General features: G+C 43.7%; 1 protein-coding gene across 1 annotated transcript in view; it reads right to left on the bottom strand.

The window, feature by feature from the left end:
* The window catches only part of ELP1 (elongator acetyltransferase complex subunit 1), a 30,523-nt gene extending 7,062 nt beyond the window's left edge, over positions 1–23,461 (bottom strand). The window contains exons 1-27 of the mRNA XM_059873418.1: positions 23,214–23,461; positions 21,939–22,091; positions 20,256–20,337; positions 18,278–18,358; positions 17,508–17,593; positions 16,898–16,997; positions 15,925–16,015; positions 15,317–15,440; positions 14,768–14,858; positions 13,461–13,691; positions 13,017–13,187; positions 12,316–12,415; positions 11,522–11,704; positions 10,601–10,707; positions 10,002–10,105; positions 9,143–9,196; positions 8,940–9,045; positions 8,151–8,266; positions 7,329–7,402; positions 6,620–6,698; positions 6,282–6,361; positions 5,294–5,434; positions 4,170–4,255; positions 2,923–3,071; positions 1,959–2,082; positions 1,437–1,534; positions 80–281 (exon numbers count right to left, since the gene is read on the bottom strand). Coding sequence (XP_059729401.1) covers positions 80–281; positions 1,437–1,534; positions 1,959–2,082; positions 2,923–3,071; positions 4,170–4,255; positions 5,294–5,434; positions 6,282–6,361; positions 6,620–6,698; positions 7,329–7,402; positions 8,151–8,266; positions 8,940–9,045; positions 9,143–9,196; positions 10,002–10,105; positions 10,601–10,707; positions 11,522–11,704; positions 12,316–12,415; positions 13,017–13,187; positions 13,461–13,691; positions 14,768–14,858; positions 15,317–15,440; positions 15,925–16,015; positions 16,898–16,997; positions 17,508–17,593; positions 18,278–18,358; positions 20,256–20,337; positions 21,939–22,091; positions 23,214–23,363 — 3,163 coding nt within the window. The 5' untranslated portion in view covers positions 23,364–23,461. The remainder of the gene's footprint in view (positions 1–79; positions 282–1,436; positions 1,535–1,958; positions 2,083–2,922; positions 3,072–4,169; positions 4,256–5,293; positions 5,435–6,281; positions 6,362–6,619; positions 6,699–7,328; positions 7,403–8,150; positions 8,267–8,939; positions 9,046–9,142; positions 9,197–10,001; positions 10,106–10,600; positions 10,708–11,521; positions 11,705–12,315; positions 12,416–13,016; positions 13,188–13,460; positions 13,692–14,767; positions 14,859–15,316; positions 15,441–15,924; positions 16,016–16,897; positions 16,998–17,507; positions 17,594–18,277; positions 18,359–20,255; positions 20,338–21,938; positions 22,092–23,213) is intronic.
* Between the last annotated feature and the right edge of the window lie 666 nt (positions 23,462–24,127).

Raw genomic sequence — 24,127 nt, 5'->3', positions numbered from 1 at the left:
AATTTTAGGAAAAATTGAAGTGAACCATAAATAACAGCAGCCACTCTGCTCTGCACATTTACATCTCATCAAGGCCTACCTGCCATGCTCTGTGCCAGGCTGGACAGCTTATCCTTTGTGTAACCAAGCTGTGATGCCATGCACAGGGCTTGTTGCCAGCTTCCACTGCTCTGAAAAGCATCAAGTGCTTTTGCAAAGATGCCAGCACGAGCAAATATCAATGCAGCCTGTTCATAGAGCTGCTTCTGAATCAAGTACTCCCCATATGCATCACTGATATCCTGAAAGACGGGGACAAAAAAAAAAAAGAAAAAAAAGAAAGGTCAGTAGCAGTCCTCCATTAGTAAAAATTAAGGGCTCATCAACAAAAGCCTCCTACCCAGCTTCTTCAAGGAGTTTCTAGGCATGAAGTTTCTACCTCGTTTCAAATTATATCAAGCCAAGGGCTGATGATCAGCACATGGAGACACTTCACAGAGTAACAGCAAGTGACACAGGGAGGAACCTGATTCTCCAAATAAAATGCTGGATAAACTAGATACTACAGGAAACCAGACCCTTCCTCCCCACCCACATGAGCAGTTTTTGTTATAATGTCTCTCTGAACCAACCTACTTTAGGAAACAAACACTGGCACAAGGGAACATGCAAGTCCTGTAACTCTATAGGCACAGGCTACTCAAAACTCACTATCTCCATGAAGAACGGGCAAGTGGATTTCACTGGAAGGATACAGGGAGAATAATAAATTACTCCCAAGGAGTCATTCAGAAACAGATCTCCCTCACAAATAAAGACTCCTTTCTGCTTTCACTGTGCTGCAAATAGACCAATTTTCTCTATTTTCCCTCTCACTGAACTCCTCCTTGTACAAAGGCTTGTGTGTTGTTTATTTACAGTATCTACATTAGCTTATATTAAATGTGTTTACATTTTATCTCAGCCTTGGACAAGATGAAGTTCTTCAGTAACACTGAAACCAATAAGGGACACTGTGTACTAGGAAAAAGCACATCTAAAAGTCCAAGTTCTTCAGCACTTTTCAGAATAACTTAAGGATAACAAATTGTCCCCACACAATCTGCAAGCCACATAGAGGTCAAAACAGGGAGAAGTCTTCCTGAGGTTATGAGGGTTATTCAGCACACTACAAGATAGTGCAGCAGACGAAACAGGACTTCCAGGTGCTCTTTGAGTCACAGGATCAAAGGAATAACAACCACTGATGACCAAGCAGCACAGGGTTAGTGCTGAGAGTCATTCCAGCTGTTATCTCAGAAGAGGGTCTCAGACAACACTGGAAGAGCAATGACCTACAGACCTTGAATACATGCAGCTGCAGTTTCATTCCTGCCCTCATGCAAGGTGCTGAGGATCCAAACACATCCATAAGGGAATATAAACCTTTGACACTGCACTGTCACAAGCCTACGCACCTTGTACTCCTGAGTGCTAGAGGGGTACAGCTTCAAGGCCTCCGAATACAGATTCTGATCTTTCACCAAGTTCAGAAATTCAGAGAAGTGTTCAGGACCTGCAGAAATAATTTACTTTTGGTAAAAATTAAAGAGGAAGTACATGGTCCTCCTGGCTCTCAGACAGTCTGGGTTCACAACATGAAGAATCAACCCAGAGGTGCCTGGGTGGAAGACCACCCATTCTACTACTGTAAAATCAAAGCGTTCACTTCCTTGAGGTTTTGCCAGAGATATTACCCAGGCACAATTCACTTGAACATGAATAACACAATACTTCATGTGCTTCATGACCACAGAGGAGTAAACATATCTTTCTTCCTGCACCAAGCTACAGCACAAAAAGCAAGTAGCAGAAGTTCACCACCCATTACCAGACGGGAAGATAATCTTATGCAATCCTTCTCTTTCTTTAGCTATTTCCCTCAAAGGATCTCCAAAATGGACAAGTTACACTGCAGAAATCCTCCTTAGGAAACCTACCACATTTGCTGAGGTGGCCAAGAGCTTTTGTGTATCTCTTCAAGTGTCTGTCTATTGTATATCGCTGATAATTGGTTTCCATCTTCCGGAGGGTATTTAAGAAGGGCAAGTATTCTTTTGGGTCCTGCAAAGAACATTAAAAACGGCAATTGAGGTTATCTGCTAAAATCCTTATTTGCCCCAATCTTCACAAACAGACAGCCCCATATTTGAAAAAATGTGACAATACACTAAAAAAGGCTTTTTTCCCCCCAAATGTAAGCCATCGTAATCAATTTGTGCATATACTCTTGCCAGAAATTACCAACTTGAATTACCAGACTCCCACATGGACTTCAGCAGTATCTAAAGGCTGACAACATTTAAAATTCAAGCCTATGTGTCATATCAAATGTTGTTTTCTATTATCTATGATAATATATAAATTTGCAGCCATAAAGTTGATCAACTTCCCCACACCAAAGGTAATAAAACCTGTTAACACAAATAGAGTGTCATAACTGATGGGCAGCAGAATTTGCTGTAATATTAGGAAACTGAAGATGCAGATGGGCATTTCAGTTCAGAGATTTCACATTAAACCCACATGAAGATACATGCTATTATCATGGGAACCACTAATTAAGCAAGAAAAAAAGTGCAGAACTGAGAATGAAAGGCGTACAGTCACAAAACTTCAGATACCAATCCTTCCCTTCCCCAGAGCTACTTTGCCCTGCTGCTCTAGAAGAGCAAGCACTGTTTCACCTTGAACACAAATTTCCAAAGCTGTGCTCAAGAACCAAAGGATGCAGAGACATGACATTTACCCAGCATCATCCCAAACACAGGGCTTCTGAGCAACTGGAATCCTGCCTGGGTAGAGAGCCATTACTAAGAAAATATGCAGGCTGATCTGCAGACTACAAAGAACTTTTGAGAAAGTAGAAAAATAAGTTCCCTAGGTGGAACTATGAGCCAAGACCTTTTGAGACTTTTCTGCCACCATGACGACCAAATCAAAATCATACGTCCCCAAGGAATAATCATACAATTCATTGACATCCACAAGGAAAAGCAGGTACTTTAGTGCTTCTTCCGCACTCACAGCTTGGACATCTGGCGTAATGCTTTCTGCAACAAGATAAAGCAGCATATGACCTGTTACACCACCAGCAGTGGAGCCCTGCTGTGAGGAAAGGATGCATCATCAAGCACAACCTTGACATCAGAGATGGGCCATCAGACTAACAGCTTGCTCTGTCTTGCAGAAGAGTTACTTTCCTTTACTGGGCAACTTCAAGGACCATCCCCAGCATAGCAGTGAGCATGCAACTGTGATGAACTCAAAGGTTCAGCACAGAATAATGGCAAAGTTTGCTAGTTTGGGATACCAGAATCCAGAATAGGAACTTCCTATTCTATGGTGGGAGAACTAGAGCTCCAACTGGAAAGTGAAAACAGGTCCAACTCTGGGGTAAGTGCCAGCAGACCTAGTCAAAAGGGCGAGCTGAGGGCATGTACAGCAGCCTGTCTTAGCTGATATGCTGCTGTACCTAACACACACCGGTTTCAATTCCATTTCTGGTTTTTGGCTTGCTCCATGAACAGCAACCTTAAAATAATTTTCTCAGTGAACCATGCTAATAATCAAAGTGTTGAGGAAAACATCTAGTGCAGTATGTCAGGGTACAGCTGTGCTGGGAGCTGCAGGTTGAGCTCTGGGTGGTGAGAGCTCCAGTCTGAACTGCCAACCCCTTGCCTAATAAAGGGGACAGAGACCTGTGAGACACTGAGACACAACAGGAGCTGAAGACTGCCAGATTTTTGCAGGGATAGACTGCGAAGGTATAAAAGTTCTCACAGGCCCAAGGTTTCCTTTGCTCAGGGCCCCTCCTCAGAGGCACTAGTTGGAGCTGCTATTTTGTTACTTAGTTATTGCACTGAGGCTAAATAATATTAAGGATCAGGATGCCTGAGACTCTGCTATGGGAAACCTGAGGTGGAGCTGTAAGGAATGCTGGTCTGAATGGGAGTGTGGGGGATGTAGCTGTAGGGGGTGGTCCCAGTGCTCAGGTGGTGCATATGTGACTGCCAGTCTGCCAGGCTCCTGGATGGTCTCAGATGGGGAAGTTTCCCCCTTAACAGTTTTCGTTGGACAGAGAAGTTTCCATAACATAAAGCTTCTGCAAACCACCCGTTTTCAAAACTTCTGAGTTTCTGATACAAAACCTCGAAGATCATGAACCTTCTGGAGAGCAATTTCCAGTTCTGGAGGACTTTTCTTCACATGTGCTGTCAGTATTGATAGGCAATATCTGAAGAAAAGAGAAGAAGTGAATGAGAAAGTGAGAAGGTAGAAACATAGCTTATTCCTTTTTTAGCACAGTTTGTGTAAGTTCTAGTTTAGTCTTAGTAAAAAAAATAAAAATGAAAACTGCTCAGGCACTTTGATCCTCCTAGAGGAAGGCAGCAAACACAGGAAAAGAAGAGAATAGACCAGAAAGGTTCTTCTACTCAGCATGTCTTCCCAAACATGTCACAAAGCTGGAGGTGTGTTTCGAGTAGAATGAGCTTCCTTTACCATGCCAGCCAGCATGATGAAGGAACTCTATCTAGAAAAGGAGAGCTTACTAGGGGGTCATTTATGCTTCCATACATCTCACATTTACTGTTTCAAACTAGCTTTCCCAGCCAAGCAAATGCTTTGTTTTCTGAAACAGTTTGCTAGAAAGTGTCTAAATTCTCAGGGCTCAGCAGCTACTCACCACCGGTGGCACCCCTCTCCACTGTTTAACATTAGGCTGTCAATAGTTTAGCACCATTTCAGCAGACACTGTTATTATCCTATTTTCCCAGCTTTTATCTTTGTCTGGTGTTGATTTGTCCAAGGAGGATGGTTACCAAAAAGGTAATCAATCAGGAAAATGGAGCTGATAATTTACAAAGTAATTCAGTGTCAAATGGAACAGCTGATATCTTTCCAAAGGGCCAGCTGCTTCAAACAGTCAGCAACTCACCAAGATGAAAATCTTGCTCATATCTCCATTCCCACAGACTGATCCTAAATCGAGTGTATCTCCTGAACCTTTATAAGCATCCTGCATCTATTATTTTAATTCTATTATTTTATTTAATAGTAAAATGTTGGCATGGTATCTGTGGAATTATTAGATGTTTCCAGGACAGCATGCTCAGCAGAAGCAAGGCATGGTATAGTTAATTTTGTGGAGCACAAGCTCACCTCAGAGAACGTAGGGCCAAATTACTGATGTCAAGGACAGCTTTACTTCCTGCCAATGACTTACTAGAAATCTCTCTAATGGTTCCTTCACCTACAGCAAGAAAGTGCTCACTTTTGAGGGTCAATGTGTTCCATGGCAACTCTCATCACATCACATATGAGGTTTACTTTTTTCTGATCAGGATGCTGGTGTGGCTGGCTGTTACTGCTACCATTCAGAGAAGGGTACATGCTCTTGGTGAAATCTTCATCTCTGCATAAAAACAGGTAATATTAATAAGAGCACCGTCTGCCACATAGCCCAGAACAAAGACAATCAGATCGAGGAACTCAAATGCTTGCAGAACATAACTACTTATTAATTGCCACACTAACGAAAGTTCTCCAAAAATCTCTGTCAGTCCAAACTGATTGTCAGCCAAGACAGGCATCAAAAGAAATCTCCTAAAACTGGTCAAACAATTACTTCAGTAGCACCAAAAAACTAGAAGACAAGATTTAAAAGAAAAGAGTTGTCTTTCACTAAATCCATTATGGATATATCCACTGAACAATTCAGAAAAGTAAGCCATTTGCTATTATTTCTGGTCAGGTCAAGACTGCAAATCAAACCAAACACCTAGTGATAGCACCAGTTCCTACACAATTATTGACTTTAGCAAGCTTGAGAAGTCCTTAAACTACCACCACTGCAAAACCTCATCACTGAGCCTTTAAGAAAGAAGTCAGGGGACTTGTTTTGAGGATTCAAGCAAGTATCTTGGCCTCAGACTAGATATGCACTGCCACCTTGCTCCTCTTTATGAGGGAACAAAACTTTCTTTGTTCTCGTTTACTGCTCTACAGCAAACCAGCAGAGAAGTCAAAGCACTCAGATAATGTACTAATTACTTGCTACAAAAATCTAATGGATGCCTGCAAATGGGAATTTCCAACAAGACATGCTATCCCTGAAACTACTGAGCCTAGTCAAGCCTTTATGACTCAACATGTCACATTTCTGATTCCTTGCACCCACACTGAAGAGTTGCCAATATTTTGACAAAATAATGCACCACCACCGATTACATGCATACTTCCATTTGCAGGCTTATACTTACTTCAGTTCTGTGAAAAACAAGTTGATATAGTTCACAGAATCTATTTGCCTGATAAAGGTTTCTGTGTTTTCCAGAAATGCCTGAAATGAACAAGAGTATTATCACTGATATTCTGAACAGTAAGAACATGTACATCAAGTATAAGAATAAATTCAGAGACCTTATCTGGAGGTACAGGATGAAGGAAATGCTAAATTGGATCTGTGTGTATGATGATGCTGCAGTGCAGAACAGCCATCACTGCTGAAAGCAGTACCATCTACACTTTTGAGCGCTGCTCAGTGGATTCCAGGCTAGATTAGTATGGCAAACAGCACAAGAGAGCTGGGCAGACTTGCCTTGGGATTGTGGTCATAGAGAAGATTGAGGTTGATTCGCAGCTTCCTCATACACTGAAAAGCTTCCCTGAACATAAGCCTGGAGGAATGAGTCAAGCAGGAGAGTTTACTTAGTGGATAAGATGCAAACAAAGGCAACTGACTAGAGCAGAGAACAGAACCAGTGGGATGAGAACAGCCTACACAATAAGCTGTGTAGACAGCCTTCCAGAAAAATGTGCAAGGTCAATACAGTTCATTGCTGACCCTTGCAGTGGGACACACCAGCTTGCAAGGCTGATGAAGCAATACAGAACTTTGATTATTTTTATTTTGATTAAAACAGTGTTACATTTTGTATCAATTTTCTTTTCAGAAAATTTCAATGTAAATTAACTCAGTAAAAAATGGAAAACAGCCAGCTTAGTCCTAAAGTGATTGAGATGTCTGGAGAATGGAGCAATGAAGATTTCTCCCACCCACACAATTTCAGCACACATAGATGAAGATTTCTCCCACCCACACAATTTTTAGCCCTTCAGTGAAGGGTGAAGTGAGAAGTACCTGGCACGGCTGAAAGCTAGATTTCTAGGTGGTCACCCTAGAAACAGTTTTGTTCCCTCTTGCAAGGTCAATTCCTGAGTTTAGCCTCCCCCTCTTTCCCAGGTCAGTCAGCCTCTAACAGCTTAGACTGGAGGAGGGAAGACAAGAATACACCAGCACCATTTACCTGTCTAGCCACTTCCGAATCTGGGCAAGAACCAGAGCACGGTGGTGAATGGTCTCCAGATTTCCTCTTGGCATCTATAACAAAAGATCCACACAAATACTTACTTTAGTTACTCCGCCTACATTGAGGGAAAAGGAAGGACTGGCCAGTTTCTTAGGCCTGTCTGCTACTTGCAAGTGCATGGACCTGGTTGCTTGCTTCAGGGGACGTGCAATTTCAAAAACTGTGGAAAAATATGTGAACACTCTCTCAGTCCAGAAATGTTCCTTCCTCAGAAGGCTGGACTCTACCCAACCAGGCATGACCCAGAGCAACTCGATCAAGTTTTCATGTTAGTCCTGCTCTCAGGAGGGTGTTGAGCTCCACACCTCCAAAAGTGCCTCTCAAATTACATCCTTCTCCATTCTGTGAATCTCTGGCAGTTCTGAAGAGCAAGCTCAGCAAAAAACTAAGAGCAAGCTCAGCAAAAAACTAAGTGCCAAGGTTAATGGAGGGCTGCTAGTAAATACTAGGAAGTGAGTCTTGAGATTCATGGTGAGAGGCCACAATATGTAGCACTACACTACCCCAGCCATTAGGAATTTGAATAGTCCTTCCCAGTTCTACACATATCTATCTGCCTCTACTGAACCTAACTCCCAAAGGCATGCTCAAAATCCATCAGCATTCAGCCAGGCAGGTGTGAGGTGCTCTGCTGCAGCACGGTAGGGCACCAGCTTTGTAGCACTGCACACACTGTTTGCAGGTTGGCAAGGTGCCCCCTGTGACAGACTCCTGCACATCCTGATAGCACATGTCAGCAGACATGGGCAGAGCACTGACCTGCAGCACCACCTTTGTATCCTGGGGAACGACGGTGACGATACGTGAACCTCGCTCCACCTTCCGCAGGGTCTCACTGCTTGGTGCAGCAGCACTGCTCAGGCTAGCCTGGAGGGCTGAAGACAACATTTATCAGCATACATGGCACATGCAGCACAGTTCCCCATTTAGGACCTCCTATCTTGTAGGAGCCAGGCAAGGCTGTACTGGACCAACCAAGCCACCAGTACAAAAGCAATCTTCAACAATTCCTGACAGGATGAGACCTTGCGGAGTGCTGATCTCTGCTGAACATGTACACAAAGCAGAGCTGTGTCTTCTGCACAACAGGATGACAAAGCTCAACAGACAAGAATAGCACTGAAGGGTGTAAAAGGACCAATAAATTGTTGTCCTGCCTTTACCAAAGTCATCACACTTCTCAAAGCCAGACACCACCAGAAACTCTTTCTACAGTGATCCCCTCCCTACCACATACCCTCAAATAGCACACAGACTTCTTTTGAACATGGAGGGAAGAAGAATGCAGGGCTAGGCTGTTGAAAACAGTGTAAAAGTCAACTACAGCACAAATTCTCTTCCCTGTGAAAAAACCTGGTATACAGTTAGTTCCCTGAGCTCTTTGCTCTCTGGTAGATTTCTGAAAGCAGCTCTCTTACTCTCATCTCTTTAACACTTCCTTTGAGGAACCCAAATACAACAGGTTTGGATGTGAAAAATGGGGACACATCTTGTGTTTCCAAGACAAATGCTACAAGCTAGCAACAGGCAGCCAGTGCTGATATTTACCCTTCACTGACAAGTTCTTCAAACAGAAGCACTGACAGGTGTGCGAGTTGGTTGTCACCAACAAAAACTCATTGCATGTTGCAAATGATGTGATGTTAGAAGCAACCTGTAAAAAAATGAAGTTTATTGCAGTTTAGACCAGGATATGGAAGCTGCCTTTGGCAGAGGAAAAGGGCAGGAAACGAAGGGCAAAAGCTCTGTACCTCAATATCATTAACAAAAAACCGGCACCGATCCGTGAGGCCCAAGATCACCTCCTGTAATTAAAATAATGACAACTATGAGCTATCATAACCTCCAGTCTTTTACAACACTGACAAACACTGGATTGAGGTAGCTTACAATTAATTAGGTAACGAATACCTCAGGCAAATTACTTAGAGAAGCCAGACAGCAAGTCATCCAACCTCTCTTCCAGGAGGACTTAAACTTGAACATCTTTAAATACTGCTGGCTGAAAATCCACCTTGGCCTACCCTGTAACTGCATAGTCGCAAAATGGAAGCAGAAGCCAGGCTAGAAATCTAGGCTCTTCTATTCAGCAGCACTTAGTCTAGGATACCAGAGGCAAAGCTCCACTACAGAGCTGAGCAAAGCAGCTTCCTACAGCTGGATGCACACTGAAGGAAGGACACCCCTGAAATACCAGCAAAACAGCCAGTCATTCTTTAAGCTGTTGTAACTATCAAGAAAGCATCTCCAACAGAAAAAAGCAGTAGCAGGACATCTGCAGTAACTCAGTACAGTGATATTTGCTAATAGGTTAAGTTCAAATAAAACCAAGCAAAACATTCCTTTCAAAAAGAGTGTGGCAGTAACTGCTAGAAATTCTCAATCCAAATTTTCTCACTTTTTCATGAAATTATTTGTTGTTTTCATAGAACAGGTGTTAACTGCAATCTACCAGAAATGCTCCAGAAGGCAAGGGAAGATAAGCTTTCAGCTCTGCAAAGGGTCTTATGAAGAACAAGTATCACTAGGCCCTGGGCAGAAGACCATGGTGTACTTCTGGCACAGAGAACGACTGAGTAGGGAATTTAATCTGCTTGCAGTCTTACTTACTTCACCGCTGATCCTTGTGATGGAAGTCTGCACACAACAGTAGGGGAACTGAACAGCAGAGCTACTGCTACTCTGCCAGGGCTCAAGGACTGGAGTAGAAGCCTCTAAGGAGCAAAGAATATCTAGTTGTTTTCCAGCCAAACAAAAACTCAGACATTAAAACCACATGATATGTATCTTAAGAAAACCAGAACTGGGAATAAGCTACACCATCTGAAAGAGGGGAGGAATGCTGGCACAGAAATCCATGACATAGTGGACAAAAAGGTGGTAACTTCCAAGGGCTCAGTAGTGCCTTTATTCCACTGTGGAATGAGAGAGAAGATCTATGAATGGGGCAGTCAGTCAGCACTGAACTTTGTATGTGCATATTTGTGTTAACATATGCATGTGTATATATATAAAGTTACCTTTAATAGAATTCTGACACAAATCACTAATTTCAGACCATTTCTGGGAGGAGAGGAAATATAAAAGCAGCACCAACTACACAGCAAGAATCACTCAAGTCCCTGAAAGTCAAATCATCTCAGTAAACGTTTTAAGAAATATGTAACAACTACCCCTAAAACCAGGTACTTTAACAGGGCCCAGCTTACCCCACAGGTATTTTAGGATGCGCCTATCAGTCAGCTGCAGAGCCACAGTTTTGGTCACTGGGCTGCAGTACAGGCTGATCACTTCTCCATCTACAGGCACTGACAACCTGATGCAAGACAGAGGACATACAGAAGGTCAGTCACAGCAGACACACTTAAGAGTAGATACCTTGCTCCTGCCTTTCTTGCAGCCAGATGAAAAGATGCACATCTCCAGCATGGACATATTTTGTTCATGTAAGGATCTTCTGCAGTCTTCTCACACCTGAGAGTTGCTAGTGCTCTGCTGTGACAGCAGCACCGCAGAGCACCAGCAACTCCAGCCAACAGGCATCTGCCTAACTGTGCTGGTCACTGTCTGCACTGCAGCACTCTGCAAACACACCCCTCTTTTTCTGTTCTACAGCTCACATGTAAATCATTCTGTCATTGCTGGGTGAGTGCCACAAAAAGCAGCTCTCCCAATCTCTTTGGGAATCGTATTTCTGCATCCCAGGTGGCTTTCTTTTGTGCCTGGTTTTAGCTCAACAGGCCCCACAAAGACCAGCAGGTGAAGAGAAGGAAAAGGAGGAGGACAGCAATTTTGATGGCTACTGGGCTACTGGTCCCCTCCTGGACCTTGATAATGGTGGGCAAAGTAGGAATTCAGTGTCATGTGCCATCCCCTCTCCACCAAGGGGCCTCAAATTCCAAGGACCAGAGCTATCCTGTATTGATACATGGCATGTTTTTCATGCACCCTTGCCAGCTGGATGTAGGCATCAGGACTACAGACAAGTGTTGACCAGTAGGCAGCTTCATGAGTTCTCCTGTCAGAAGAGAGCCAAATTCCTTAACAAATGGCTTCCAGGCTAGTAAGAGACTAGGCACCATCCAGCAAGCATTCTCAGACTTCAGCCATAACTGACACATCTCTAGTACCGTAAATTCAGGCACTCTTCTTCAGCTCCAGCCACATGAGGCACTGCAGTCAGATGGTGAAGGACAGACTGAGCAGCATGCTGACCTTGACCAACAACCAGGAAGCTGTCATCTGGCAGCCAGGTGAGAAATCGGAGACCCAGAGGACTCATCACTTCATTGCTGCTGCTGCTCACATCAACTCTGTCACAAAATAGGAGAGGTTAGGACACAAATAGAACCTGATTTCAATAGGCCACCTCACTAAAGAGGCAGAAGACTTCCTAAGCACAGCCTGGCTTTTTAAATATACAGCATGGCTGGAAGGGCTCCAGTGCAGAAACACGAATACCCAAAGCATGAATCCTGCCACAAGCTGAGGTGGAGATAAAGGATGAGACCTAGGAAGCTCCATCTGTTTTCCCTATGTAGTACTGCTTCCATGCCAACTAGGAACAAACAGGGAGCATGGTGGGACTTTTAACCCCATCACTGTCTCTGCCCATGCACGCAGCTTTGTTGCTCTGTGTGATGTGATCATGGGCCTGGGCACTGCACCATCATTCCTTTGTGCACCAGGCACAGGAAGAGATAACTCACTGCTGTCATTAAAAGTCACTGGTTCTAGATTGAGACCTCAGTAAAGGGCTTTTCAAAATCCTAGTTGCAGGCACAGTGTCCACAAAATGAAACCACGTTATCTGATAGCCTCTTAAAAGTATTGAGAAAAGTGGTAAGAGCTGTGACCTCTAAAGCATCCAGTCAGGTACAACTCTCTTCTCCCCTCTATAGCTGTATTATTACCGCTATATTACCTGTAGGTTTTATCCAGGAATGGTGTTTCTACAGCTGCTTTAAAGCCATTTCCTCCCACAGCTCCCAACTTGACAGAAGGATCATTCACTGTACTCTGTCCTAGCAAACACAAAGCAGAACAAAACAGAGTTTAGAGAGCCACCCAACAGAGCCCCTTCTATCTTCAATCTTCGCAAAAAGTAGATGCTACGTGGAAGTATTAAAAAAGTCAGAAAATACCACCCCTACTTTTACAGTCAGAATGTTAATTCTCATTAAGACTCACTTTGAGGAAGACAGTAATATTACAACATTGCAGAACAAAACAGCTGTTTCCCCACTGCACACTGTGTATACAATTGCTTTGGAAAGTGCTAGGTTGCCCCAGACAGGTTCTCAGACACTTCCCAGTGATAGTCATCACCATGCCATCAGAACAGCTTATGCAAGACACCATGTGCTGCACTCAGGCTGAAGCTAGGCAAGGAAATATTACCAGCACAATGACACAGCCAAGTGCCAAACACTGTCTTCTCACAAAGTCAACGCATCACCAAAATGCTTCTATGTTGCTCAAACTAATGGAAACGAGAGCAGAACTCACACTTAAACCAAGTATGTCTTGTGTAAAGATTTAAGTGATCATCACCTTACTAGTCTCCTAAAATACTTTTGTCAGGAACACATGGTTTCTTTTAACAAGGCTGCAACATGCTCTCACCATATCTGTACACAGCGATCCTGTTATCAGCATCCAGGACAGCCATGTCCCCACTATGTTTGGGATCTGTGTGAAATGCAACCTGATTAACTGCCTGTTGCAGCTGGAGCTCATAGGTACACATGGGTGGAGGCACCACAGCATGCTGGAAGGCTGTGACAAGCACTTTGTCTGTGGAAGAAAAGAGAAGAAAATCCAAGATGAAACCCATTCCAAATGTTAGTGAAGCTCTTCCTGGATCTTTACCGGAAGCAGAAATAATGTTACAGGAAAATGTTTGGTGTGCTCTTAGTGGTTATCTTCATGGAGCTAACCCTGAAGCAGCTATCCATTACATGGATCTCTCCCTAAAAGCGTTGTAGAAACAACTAAAAGAAGAACTGAATACAAAAGGCTACCCCACCTTTTCTGACCCTAGAGCTGGAAAGCTGTCCCACTGCTTACCTCCATCTATAACAGCCACATTTGCCATATGCTGACTATTCTCCCCCAGCCCATGGTCTGTGGTCCAGTGCCAGTCATAGAAGAGGTAATGCCAGCCCTGGCAGAGTATATGTAGTCTATACAGGTTCTCTCGGTCCCATAGCAGTGACACCACTTGATTTTCCTCCAAGCTACCAAAGTGTAGACTTTGCTTTAAGTACCAGTGATAGTTGCCTGTGGTCCACAGCTGAACTGCAGAAAAACAAGTAGTTACTACAGATTAGTATTTGAGACCCAGCTCAAACTCTCCCCCCCCAAACACCCTTAATTGCACTTAACCCCCACCCAACGAGTGGGTTAAGTGCAATTAAAATAACAGTTCTAGTCTTCAGTCTATGAGCTATGTCATACAACACACAGCACAAGAAAACCACACACTGCCAAAGTCAATCCTAAAATTCACTGAGCTACCCTTTGAGACAGTATCCTTGTTTAACGAAGGACTCACACCTTTACTATTCCGTTTGTACCACTTCCAGCTACAGCAGCCTGGCAGATGCTTCAAGATCAGGCTGAGCTACCAGTTCTTCCTCACCAGCTGAGCTGTTTTGGCTGAGGTAGTTAATTTTCTTCACAGTATCAAGTATGGGACTGTGTTTTGGATTTGTGCTGAACACAGCATGGATAAGTGACGTTTTAGTTATTGCTGAGTAGGGCTTACAGAGACCCAAGGTCTCTTCTGGTTTTTGTACTGCCAAACTGCCAAGCTGGCAAGGAACCTGGGGATGCATAAGAGGTCGGGAGGGCACACAGCCAGGACAGGTGACCCCAGATGAATAAAGGGATATTTCAGACCACATGACATCATGTTCATACATAAAGTGAGAAGAAGAATGAGGAAGAGTGGGATATTTGGACTGATGGCATTTTTCTTCAATGTTAACAGAAGTAACCATTACACGTGATGGGGCCCTGCTGTCCTGGAGATGGCTGAACACCTGCCTGCCCAGGGGAAGCAGTGAATTAATTCCTTGCTTTGTTTTTTATGGCATGAATGGCTTTTCCTTTTTCATAGTAAACTGTTAATCAACCCATGAGTTTTTCAGCTTTTACCCACCTGATTCTCCCCCTGATATTGCTGGTGGGGAAGTGGCCAAGTGACTCTGTGGGGCTTGGCTGCTGTCTGTGGTTAAACCATGACACCAGCACAGTGGTCTCAAAGCCACTTGCAAGCCTGCACAGAGTCCCCTACCCTGCAGGTAAGTACCCACTGCTAACAACATTTGCAGGCAAGTGTTAAGAGCAAGAGCCCCATGGAGTGCTCTCACCATAAGTGTTTGGGTTGGAGTTTTCCACCTTCAGGTCTTCCAGCCATATAGCCAGGATTGTAGAATCTGCATTCCAAAGCATTTCATTAACCTGCAGAAACAAACATGGCTGTTGCTGATATTCTTGCTCACAGAAAATTTATAAGACCGGGAGGTGCTCCAACAACAAAAGGTGCATCGGTTGACACACAAACAGAGCCCACGTGCATTGCAAAGCTCCTGACAAGGCATCCTGAGAAGACCACAGATGAAGAGGCCACAAAAATGACAGCAGCCTTCTCTTTGCTTTCCTTGACACCGAGTTAAGCATCTGCCAAAAGACCTCTCAGCATCCAAGCACAGGGCTACAATCATCCTTTACTACATGTCTTTGTACTACGGGCTTGCATCTTCTACACAGGCTTCTTCATTGTTCTCTTTTCAGGTCACTTCTTCCATTAGGATAAGCACAAAGTAAAAGAGGTTAAAAACCTCTTCCTAGAATCTGGAAGAGATCTAGTCCTCTTCTCCATTACACTCTCATCAAAGAAGCCCAGACAAGGAACTTACTTTGACCTGCCCTTTCTGGAAAGGGAGGGTGAACTCTCCATGAAGAAGTCCATTCTTTTCCAAAAAAACCACATCATGTCTGTTGGGTTTTTCTTGTGTAGATGCTATCAGGTTTCCTGAGGGCCTTAAAAAAGAGCCAAATGAAAATTCATTGCTCACACAATCACTAACGGTCATTCTAAACCCCAGTCATCTCACATTTTTTTCCAGTGACATGAAGAAAAAGGCAGCAGAGGATGTGTTTTCCTCAGCACTGTTCAGACAGTCATAGATCTGGCACAGATCAGAGCTTATGATAGCCACAGGTGACCAAATAAATGTCAGCACTAGGAAAGGAACCTGTAATACTTCTTTTTATACAGCTGAGCCCAAACCCACTTGACACTGACTTTACGCTCTATCCCTTCTTCCCACTTGTGATGCAAGTATTAGGATTTTCAGGGTTTAAAGGGCTACTCTTTCTCATGCTGAATCAGAAGGCAACTTTCTTCAAGTTTTGGGAAAAATCAACCAAACGCCGAAGAAATTAAAATTATGCTGATCAAAGACTGTGACCAGGGAGCAACAAGCACCACTGCTGTCAGCGTGCAGACTGTAGTACTACTCACTTCCAGGACAGTGCTTGTTCTAATCCTGAGATAGGCTCACTTGTTGACTGCAACACAAGCTCTCTGCTCCACACCCGGACCTTCCGAGCACCTATAGGTTGAGAAAGCAATGAGTCAAAAGTCTAAGAAAACTGGGAAGAGACTTTCCTAATTTTATGAGGGTAGAAGAGCAAATTTTGATGCACATGCATAAAAAGGAGATTTCTCTTGTACAGCTAAAGGGCTAAGAATTTATTCTGTGTCAAGCAGTTCTCCCACAATAAACAAGTAACTAAAGAAACTGTATTAGGAATTTAAGTCTGATGTAGTTCAGTCATAATAATTTTCTGCTCCAGCTTTCACCACAGAAATGTTAAAATCGTGCTATAAATTTACAACCCTCCCTAATCTGAAGTATTGAAGATAAAAATTCAAACAAATGGAAGAGTAGTGTAGTTTGATGAGTTCAATATGTTAACCAATACATTTAAACTGCTCAGAAAGTAGTATTTATCATGGAAAACATCAGTTACAGTCTTAGAAGTAATGCATATGCTCATCACCTCTTTGACTTCAGGGAAAAACCAAGGGAAAAGTATCACCAGTATCTTAAAAAAGTGTGCAAGGCTAAACTCTAATATGAGGGACAGTGGGTATATGAACCCAAACATATTCATCCATTTGGCATTGAGAGCCTATGAGATATTGCTTAAAGCTTGAGCAGGGGAAAGAAATAGTTCAGATAGTATCTGCAAAGTAGTACTCCCTCCTGGCATCTCACTGAACTGAAAACCAAACCACATAGAAAGTAATCAAAATATCATATGTATAAAATGGCTCTGAGAACATCAGAGCAGAGAAAAGGGTGATTAAATAGCTCAACACACCCTCACTTTAAGTGGTCAACAGATCACAAACAGTCCCTGCATTACCTAGATTCTGCTTAAGAAGCCCTTTACACAAGCTGGTATTTCAAATAAGTGGGGTGCCATACCTGTCTCTGGACAGACAGCACTCACTGCAACAAACTGCCCGTCTCCTCTCCATGTCACCCGAGGCCTGCCATCATCCCAGGCTGATGTTGGTAACACTTCCTGAAGTCACAAAAAGAAAGTTGCATCAAAGCTTGGGAAGGCAACTGCTGTCTTTTTCTAAACAGACTGCTCTTTCAAGAGTCTTAGGATGAAATCCACCATTAAAAAGTGTAAAACAACTAAGTTAAAAACTCACTATTCAAACTGTTGTTTTAGGAAACACTAGAACTCCACACACTATCCTTCCCATCCACTGAGGTCTCTACTTATAGACAGCAATGCAGAAGCTGGACATATGGTGAATTGAGATTTGCTCAAGATTGATGCTGGAAAGGCTGCAAATCTTACTTTGAGCTCTGTTTGAAAATAAGTATTCCCTGATGCTTGCTTGAATTCAAAGAAAGATAAAAATGTATGATTTCAGACAATACAGAAACAAACAGTAGCAGTATATGAAGAGAACTATCAGAAAGGTGGTGGCAAATCAGCATCACAGGAATAACAGAAACTCTCTTTATGCGTGTTTTCCCTGAGAGAGCATAGACTTGACACAAAAAAGCAGTATAATACCGTCTGTTTGCGATGTGCTGCCTGTTTCCCTTCTGATCCATGGAACTGTGTCTCCTTTTTACCCCAGCCAAGAGCAACAAATTTTCCTGGAGAAGAAATAATCCTTGTAGTGGAAGATTTACAGATAATACCTTAACTACTGTGCATTATGTACACAACCACAGCCTCAAGCAACCCACACCTTTGTGGATGCCACACTTTGGTCAGAGAGAGAAAGCCAAATAAACTTTCCCCAGGAATTGTTCTGAGGAGTTTTGAGAAGGCTGAGAGAAAGAATTAAAATAATCTTGCAGCTGGTGTTTTGAACAGTTGTTTTCCCATTATATGTTTGCCAAAGGGCATCTTCTTAATTAGCCAATGGCAACAGGGTGTTGATTAAATGACCAGTCAGGTCCACCTGTATTGGAACGGTGCATAAAAATGGGTTTCTAATAAAACTCATATTAGCCTGCTGAAGAGAGTTAGCGTTTATGTGTTGCCTTACTCCCATTCCTGACTCACTGGTGACACATCTTCTTCCCAGATTTTATTCTAAAAACCTGCTGGGAAGTTATGTAGTCTAGAAAGCGCTTTGGTACATGGAACTTACTTGAATTTATGCTGACAAGTAACAATGTTGACTTTACCCTTCAGCTGTCCAGCAGCATTACAATCTAAATAAAATGTCTCCTGGGGCCTCAAAGTGCTCAGCTCCATTTCTTTACTTTCCATGTGCTTACAATGTGTCAATTACACCAGCTAGGGCAACTTAATTTCAATGCACCTCTCACCTTCTCCAAACTCATCTTGGTGGATTTGCTTCTCAGAAATTGGTTCAAAATCCCTTGTCATCATGATGAGTGTCTGCTGACCTGCAAGGTGGATATTAAATACAGTATTAGTAATGGTATCTGCAGCAAATAAAAACTCAGGTGTTCTCCTGTGTGCTTCTATTGCTCTGTCATGGATCTGAGTACAGAAAGTGTGGTGCTAAAGAGAACACATCCTTCAAAGCATGAAACCTCAAACTGGAACAGAACACTTCCAAGTTTTTCTCCTCAAAAATATGCATAATAAGTCTTTCCACCTTCCAAACAAATACCTGGTTCCTTTCCTCTGGAGATATGAAGGACAAGAAGGCTACTGGGAACAGTCACCATAGATTTATGAAGAGGAAGTCATACCATCCTGATAACCTCTACCAGATGATGACCAGGTTGTGGATATGGGGAGAACAATGGATTTCATTTATCTTGACTCTAATAAGGCTTTTGATGCTGTGTGCCACAACATCATCAGAGACAAACCCATGAAGTATAGCATAGATAAAAGGACAGCGAGAACCAGCTGAACTGCCAAGCCCAAAAGCTTGTCAATAAGTGCAGCTCAATGTGAGTCACTGGCATGCCCCTGGACACTAGGGCAATGATTAACATTGCCCTTAATGACCCAGAGAATGGGACCCTTTGCAAGTTTGTAGATGACACAGAAATGGGAAAAGCAGCAGGTACAGCAGAAGGTTGTGCTGCTGTCCTCAGGGACCCTGTCATGTAGGCAAGATGGGCTGCCCAGAACTTCATAAAGCTCAACAAGAAAAAAATGTCCTGAATATGGAAAATAATAATCTCAGGAACTAAGAGAGACTAGGAATTAAGTGGCTGGAGTGCAACTTGACAAAAAATGGTAAACTATGTTTCCTGAGGCACCAAGTTGACCTAGCTAGCAGTATGCCCTGCTGCACAGGTGAACAGCATCCTGGCTGCATTAGGAGTGCTGCCAGCAGGTTGTGGGAGGTGATCTTGCTCTTCTACTCAGTGCTGGTGAGACACATGGAATGCTGACTCCATTTCTGGAGTCCTAGTGCAAGACACACAAGGACATACTGGACTGAGTCTTGCAAAGTGTCAAAATGATGATTAAGGGCTTGAAAAATCTGTCACATGAGTGGAGGCTGAGACAAGACAGACTGGCCTGGAGAGAAGGCTTCAGGTAAGAATCTTTCCAAGTAACAATCTCATCAGCATGTGTAAGTATACTATGTGGGAGGTGGGGTACAGTAAAGAAGACACAGCCATGTTGTCTGCGGTGCTGAGGGACAGCACAAGAGGCAATGGGCACAACTAAAATACAGAAAATTCCCTTAAAATCTAGGAGAAGTTTTTTTTCTTACTCTGGGGGCAATAACAGATAGAAATAAGATGCTCAGAGGGTTGTGGGGGTCTTAAACCTAACTGGGCAAAATCCCCAAACAACTTGCTCTAGGTAACATACACTGAGCAAGGTAGTTGGAATAGGCAATCTCCACAGTTTCCTCTCAGTCTCAAGCACTCTATGATTCTGTTTTGTCTGAAGCTAATTTTATTTTCTAGATGAGTCATACCTGTAGTTAATTAGGGCCTATGACACATATACTTCATACCAAAGGCCAAGAAACAGCTTTTGTTATGAAGAAGCCAAATGGGGGTATAAAGAAATCTTTATGTTTTTGAGGCAAGATCAAATGTACTCCCTGGGAAGATTTTAAGGACTAAAAACTCTTCCACAAAGCAGCTTTTTGGGCCTAACCAATTTCTGCTTCAATCCCTGAAACACTTTATGAACCATGAAATGAAATCTAATATATAGGATCTGGTAGTTTTTTCCACTTTAAGTCCTAGTCCCAGTCTCGTAACTTTTTTGTCCTCTCTCTCAATCTTGGTTACATTTTGAGCTTTGGCCATAGAGAGTTTTACCCCTACAGGCAGAAAGCTTACAGGCTTTTGCTGATACCTGTTGCAAGCAAAACAAGTTCTTGGTCAGGACTCCAGCTCATCACACTCAGACCGCTGTCCACACTTCCAACACATTCCACCTGCAAGACCAAAATAAGATCACAGGAATATGAGTGCAGCACTGTCCCAGCATAAAAGCAAACAGTCACCAACGGAAAAGAAAATTGCCTTCTACTTAAAAAAAACTAAAGTCAAACTTCATGCTTTGTGTTGAACAAAAGACACATTTCTGACTAAAAATGGTTCCAGAATGTTTATAAATAAGAGCCCAGTTAATGTAGAGTCTAGCACCTTCTAGACTCTACATTTAGAAAGAGCTTTATTCTGCAACTCTCAGTCTTATGTCAGCATATACAGTGTCAATACTAATATGGCTGATAGGGCCTGTGATTACATTGGTAAATATTCTTCAGTAACAAAACACAGACATAATGATTCTTACCTAGAAAATTCCAACACACAGGTAAACTCTGATCAGCCTGTGAATGCTGAACTTGACAACTGTATATACCTGCACCAATGTCAAAGTTTATGGAAAACTGGGCTAGTTTTACTGGGCCATCATGAGCACGTAATTGCAGTAGGCAGAGAACTTTTGTTATGCGTGGTTACCCTGATTTCCAAAAGGCATAGAACAGAACAGAATCACTTGTTGTGATAAAAAGCAAGGTGATGCCATTCAAGAAATTAGGCTTGGGTGTCACAATCTTTCCAGGTAAGAAAAGTGAGACTGGACACCTGTCAGCAGAGTAACTATAACTCACATAGAGAGGGTTTCAGAATAAGCAGAAGAATCTTCAAGACAGCCTTCTTGGTGCCCAGACTGCACCAAAAGAAGACTGGAAAGTAAAGCAAAAAACCAGAAAAATAAGCGAAAACCCCACAAAATAAAGAATCTGAAGTTAAACCTGTTCTCTGATGAAACTATCACTACAAAAAAAAAAAAAAAAGAAAGAAAAAAAGCTCTGTTAATTTCTATTACCTCATGATATGTTGTAAATTGCAATACAGGGCCCATTTTTCAGATACAGCTAACTGCACATTTAAGTGGTATCTGCAAATCAAGTGCAAACATGAACCAGAACAGACAAGCTGCAAATAACCACAATTTTACAGCTAACCCAGAGAGACCACTATCATCTCATGGTCACTTAAACCTGCACTGTTGGACTAGTATTGTGGGAGGTGATTCAGATTTCAGAGGGTGCTGTTGTGGTGTCTTGCTGAAGATGATACAAGACATGAGGAAGGAAGAGAAAGCAAGTATCTCAGTTTCTGCCGTATCCTAAATCATGTCAACATGTATCAACTGATAACAAAACGGTAGCTACACAGTGGATTATGAATAGATTACTTTATTCTTTACCTAGTCTCAGTGATATCCTGTTTCTGTAAGACTCTCCAGCAGATCCTTTGCTGCTAGGAGCCCACTGAGCAAACTTAGAGGACCCAGGCTGTGGAAAGGCAAACCATCATCTCAATTCAAGCTCTTTTACAGAGTATATATTCTGTCTTTAGTCATTCCTAAGGCTACCACAAAAATCAGCTTGTCTGCCCAGAAACTGGAGGCTAGCCACAGCTCAGTATGCAATGAGTGTACAATTGGCCACTAAAGAAATTTTAAGTGTTACTCTTTCCTCTGAACTTCCACAGTACTGTTGAGTCTTTCCTGCCATGTTACCTGTTCCGTGCTCAGATTGCACAGCAGGATGTCTCCAGCTGCTGTAGCAACACACACACTCTCCTGCTCTGGAAGATCTTCAACACCCACAATGCAGCCACTTCCATCCTCAGGCAAGAACCCATCCACTGTCAGGGAAACTTCTCTTGACACCTTGAAACAGAAAGGCCAATGGCTTACTAATTATACATCACCTCCCTGGGATTTTTGCAGATATGACTTGTAAAAGACATAGGTATATTTCATCCTACTGCAGTTACACAAAGCACTACACAGTAGAAGAGAGTGTGTGAATGGCAACAGAAAAAAAAAAGCCAACTTGCAAGTACTTATCTTCACTTATGGTAAAAGTGATAGAAGAAAATGAGAAAACCCATACATGGCAGCAAACAATACACTTCCAAAATACAAACTTCCAATCTGCCCTGCTAATCATCTTTTTAGACCCTTTTCACGCTTCACCACAGTATCTACATTAAGAAGTGCATGGGTAGCTGCTTAAAGTGTCCCACTGCCCTTTAGGGGGACATAAAGACTACTAGACACAGCATAAAAAATAATTTCTAGGAAAATCATTTGGATGGTTAAGGTACAGGAATCTTTGAAAATTAAATCCCTGAAAAGCTCCAAAGGTTTTTTGTCAGTTAATTTCAGAATTGAATGAATTGAAGGAATCAGATGCCTCAGAGTTGCACAGTGAGAAGAAAGCAACACAGCTCTAACAGGAATTAGTGACTCAATAGCAATCTATTATTTTAGCGGTATGTTGACGTGTTTTCCCCGCTAGTATAAAGTTTCCAAAGTTTCCTCTTGTACTCTTCACCATCTCTTTGCCTGCTTGGCTCTGTTTTGTGAACCTGTTCGGATGCGGACCTGGCCGGGTGACCTGTTCGCCAGGGGGTGCTTAAGACTAAACCACGCGAACGACATGCGTCTAACACAGCCACGCTCTTAAAAAGGCATTTTTAGTATTTTAGAAGCACAGAGAGCCTCTTCAGGCACGGAGGCATTTTTAGTATTTTAGAGGCACAGAGAGCCTCTTCAGCCACGGAGGTCACGGTGCAGCGGCTTCCACGGCACCGTGAGACAGCAGCAAGCGACGGCAGGGAGCAGCGGGAGGGTCCAAGACGACACAGACACCCGCCGCCAAGGGGGAGCCGCATCAGGAGTCAGGCGAGTTCCCGGCGAGCTCCCGCTGGCGGAGGCTTTGCAACCAAAGTCGACCCCAACACGCCGGCAAGTACCAGAACCCCGCCCCGCAGCCGCGGCTCTCACCGAGTCCCCGCCGGCGCGCAGCTCCACCAGCCCGTACTGGGAGCCCACGAGAACCGCGCCGGGCTCGGCGCCGAGGCAGAAGCACTGCGGGGTGCCCATGGCGGCGGCGGAGCGGCACCCGCCGGCCCGCAGCAGCCGCAGGTTCCTCATGGCGAAGGGAGGGAGCGAGCGATGGAGGCCGAGCAGCGAGGGACGCCAAGGCACCGGGGCCGCCTCAGGGCGCCGCCATGTCGCGCAGCGCGGGCGGGCGGGCGCAGGCGCCGTGCGCGGGTGTCGCTCTCGCAGGGCGGAGCGCGGCCTCTTCTTCCCTCCGCGGGCCTTGCCGGAGAGCCGGGCCTTGAGCTGTCAGCCGCCCCGTTTCAGGTGGCAAGTACAGCGCTGCGAGTCCTCAGGAGCTCAGCTCCATGTGAGCCTGCACAAATAACAGAATCACCGAGTCTGGAGGAGAGCTTTAAGGTCACCCAGTCCATCTACCCGGCACTGCCACTCTAACTCTTAAACCACATCTCCAGATCCAGCTGCTTAAACAAAAGGGATGGGGGACTCCACCGCCTCCCCAAGGAAACCTGTTCCAATACCTGACCACCCTGACAGTGGTAATTTTTTTCTAATATCTAATCTCCCATGTTGATTGACTGAGGCCATTTCCTCTTGTCCTCTCACTGCAGGCACGTCAGGGGAGACTGACCCCCACCTCACTACACCCTCCTTTCAGGGAGTTTTAGAGAGCAATGGGGTCAGCCCTGAGCCTCCTCTTCTGGAGACTAAACAACCCCAGCTAGTTCCCTCAGCTAGTTCTCATAAGACATGCTTTCTAGTTCTTTCGTGAGCCTTGTTCCTTTTCCCAAACATGTTCCAGCACACCAATGTCCTTTTTAAAGTGAGCAGCTAAGAACTGGACATGGCACTTGATG

Source organism: Haemorhous mexicanus, chromosome Z (genome assembly GCF_027477595.1).
Source record: "Haemorhous mexicanus isolate bHaeMex1 chromosome Z, bHaeMex1.pri, whole genome shotgun sequence".
Classification (NCBI taxonomy): domain Eukaryota; kingdom Metazoa; phylum Chordata; class Aves; order Passeriformes; family Fringillidae; genus Haemorhous; species Haemorhous mexicanus.
Note: the sequence above shows the minus strand (reverse complement) of the source record. Positions and strands in the feature narration are given on the sequence as shown.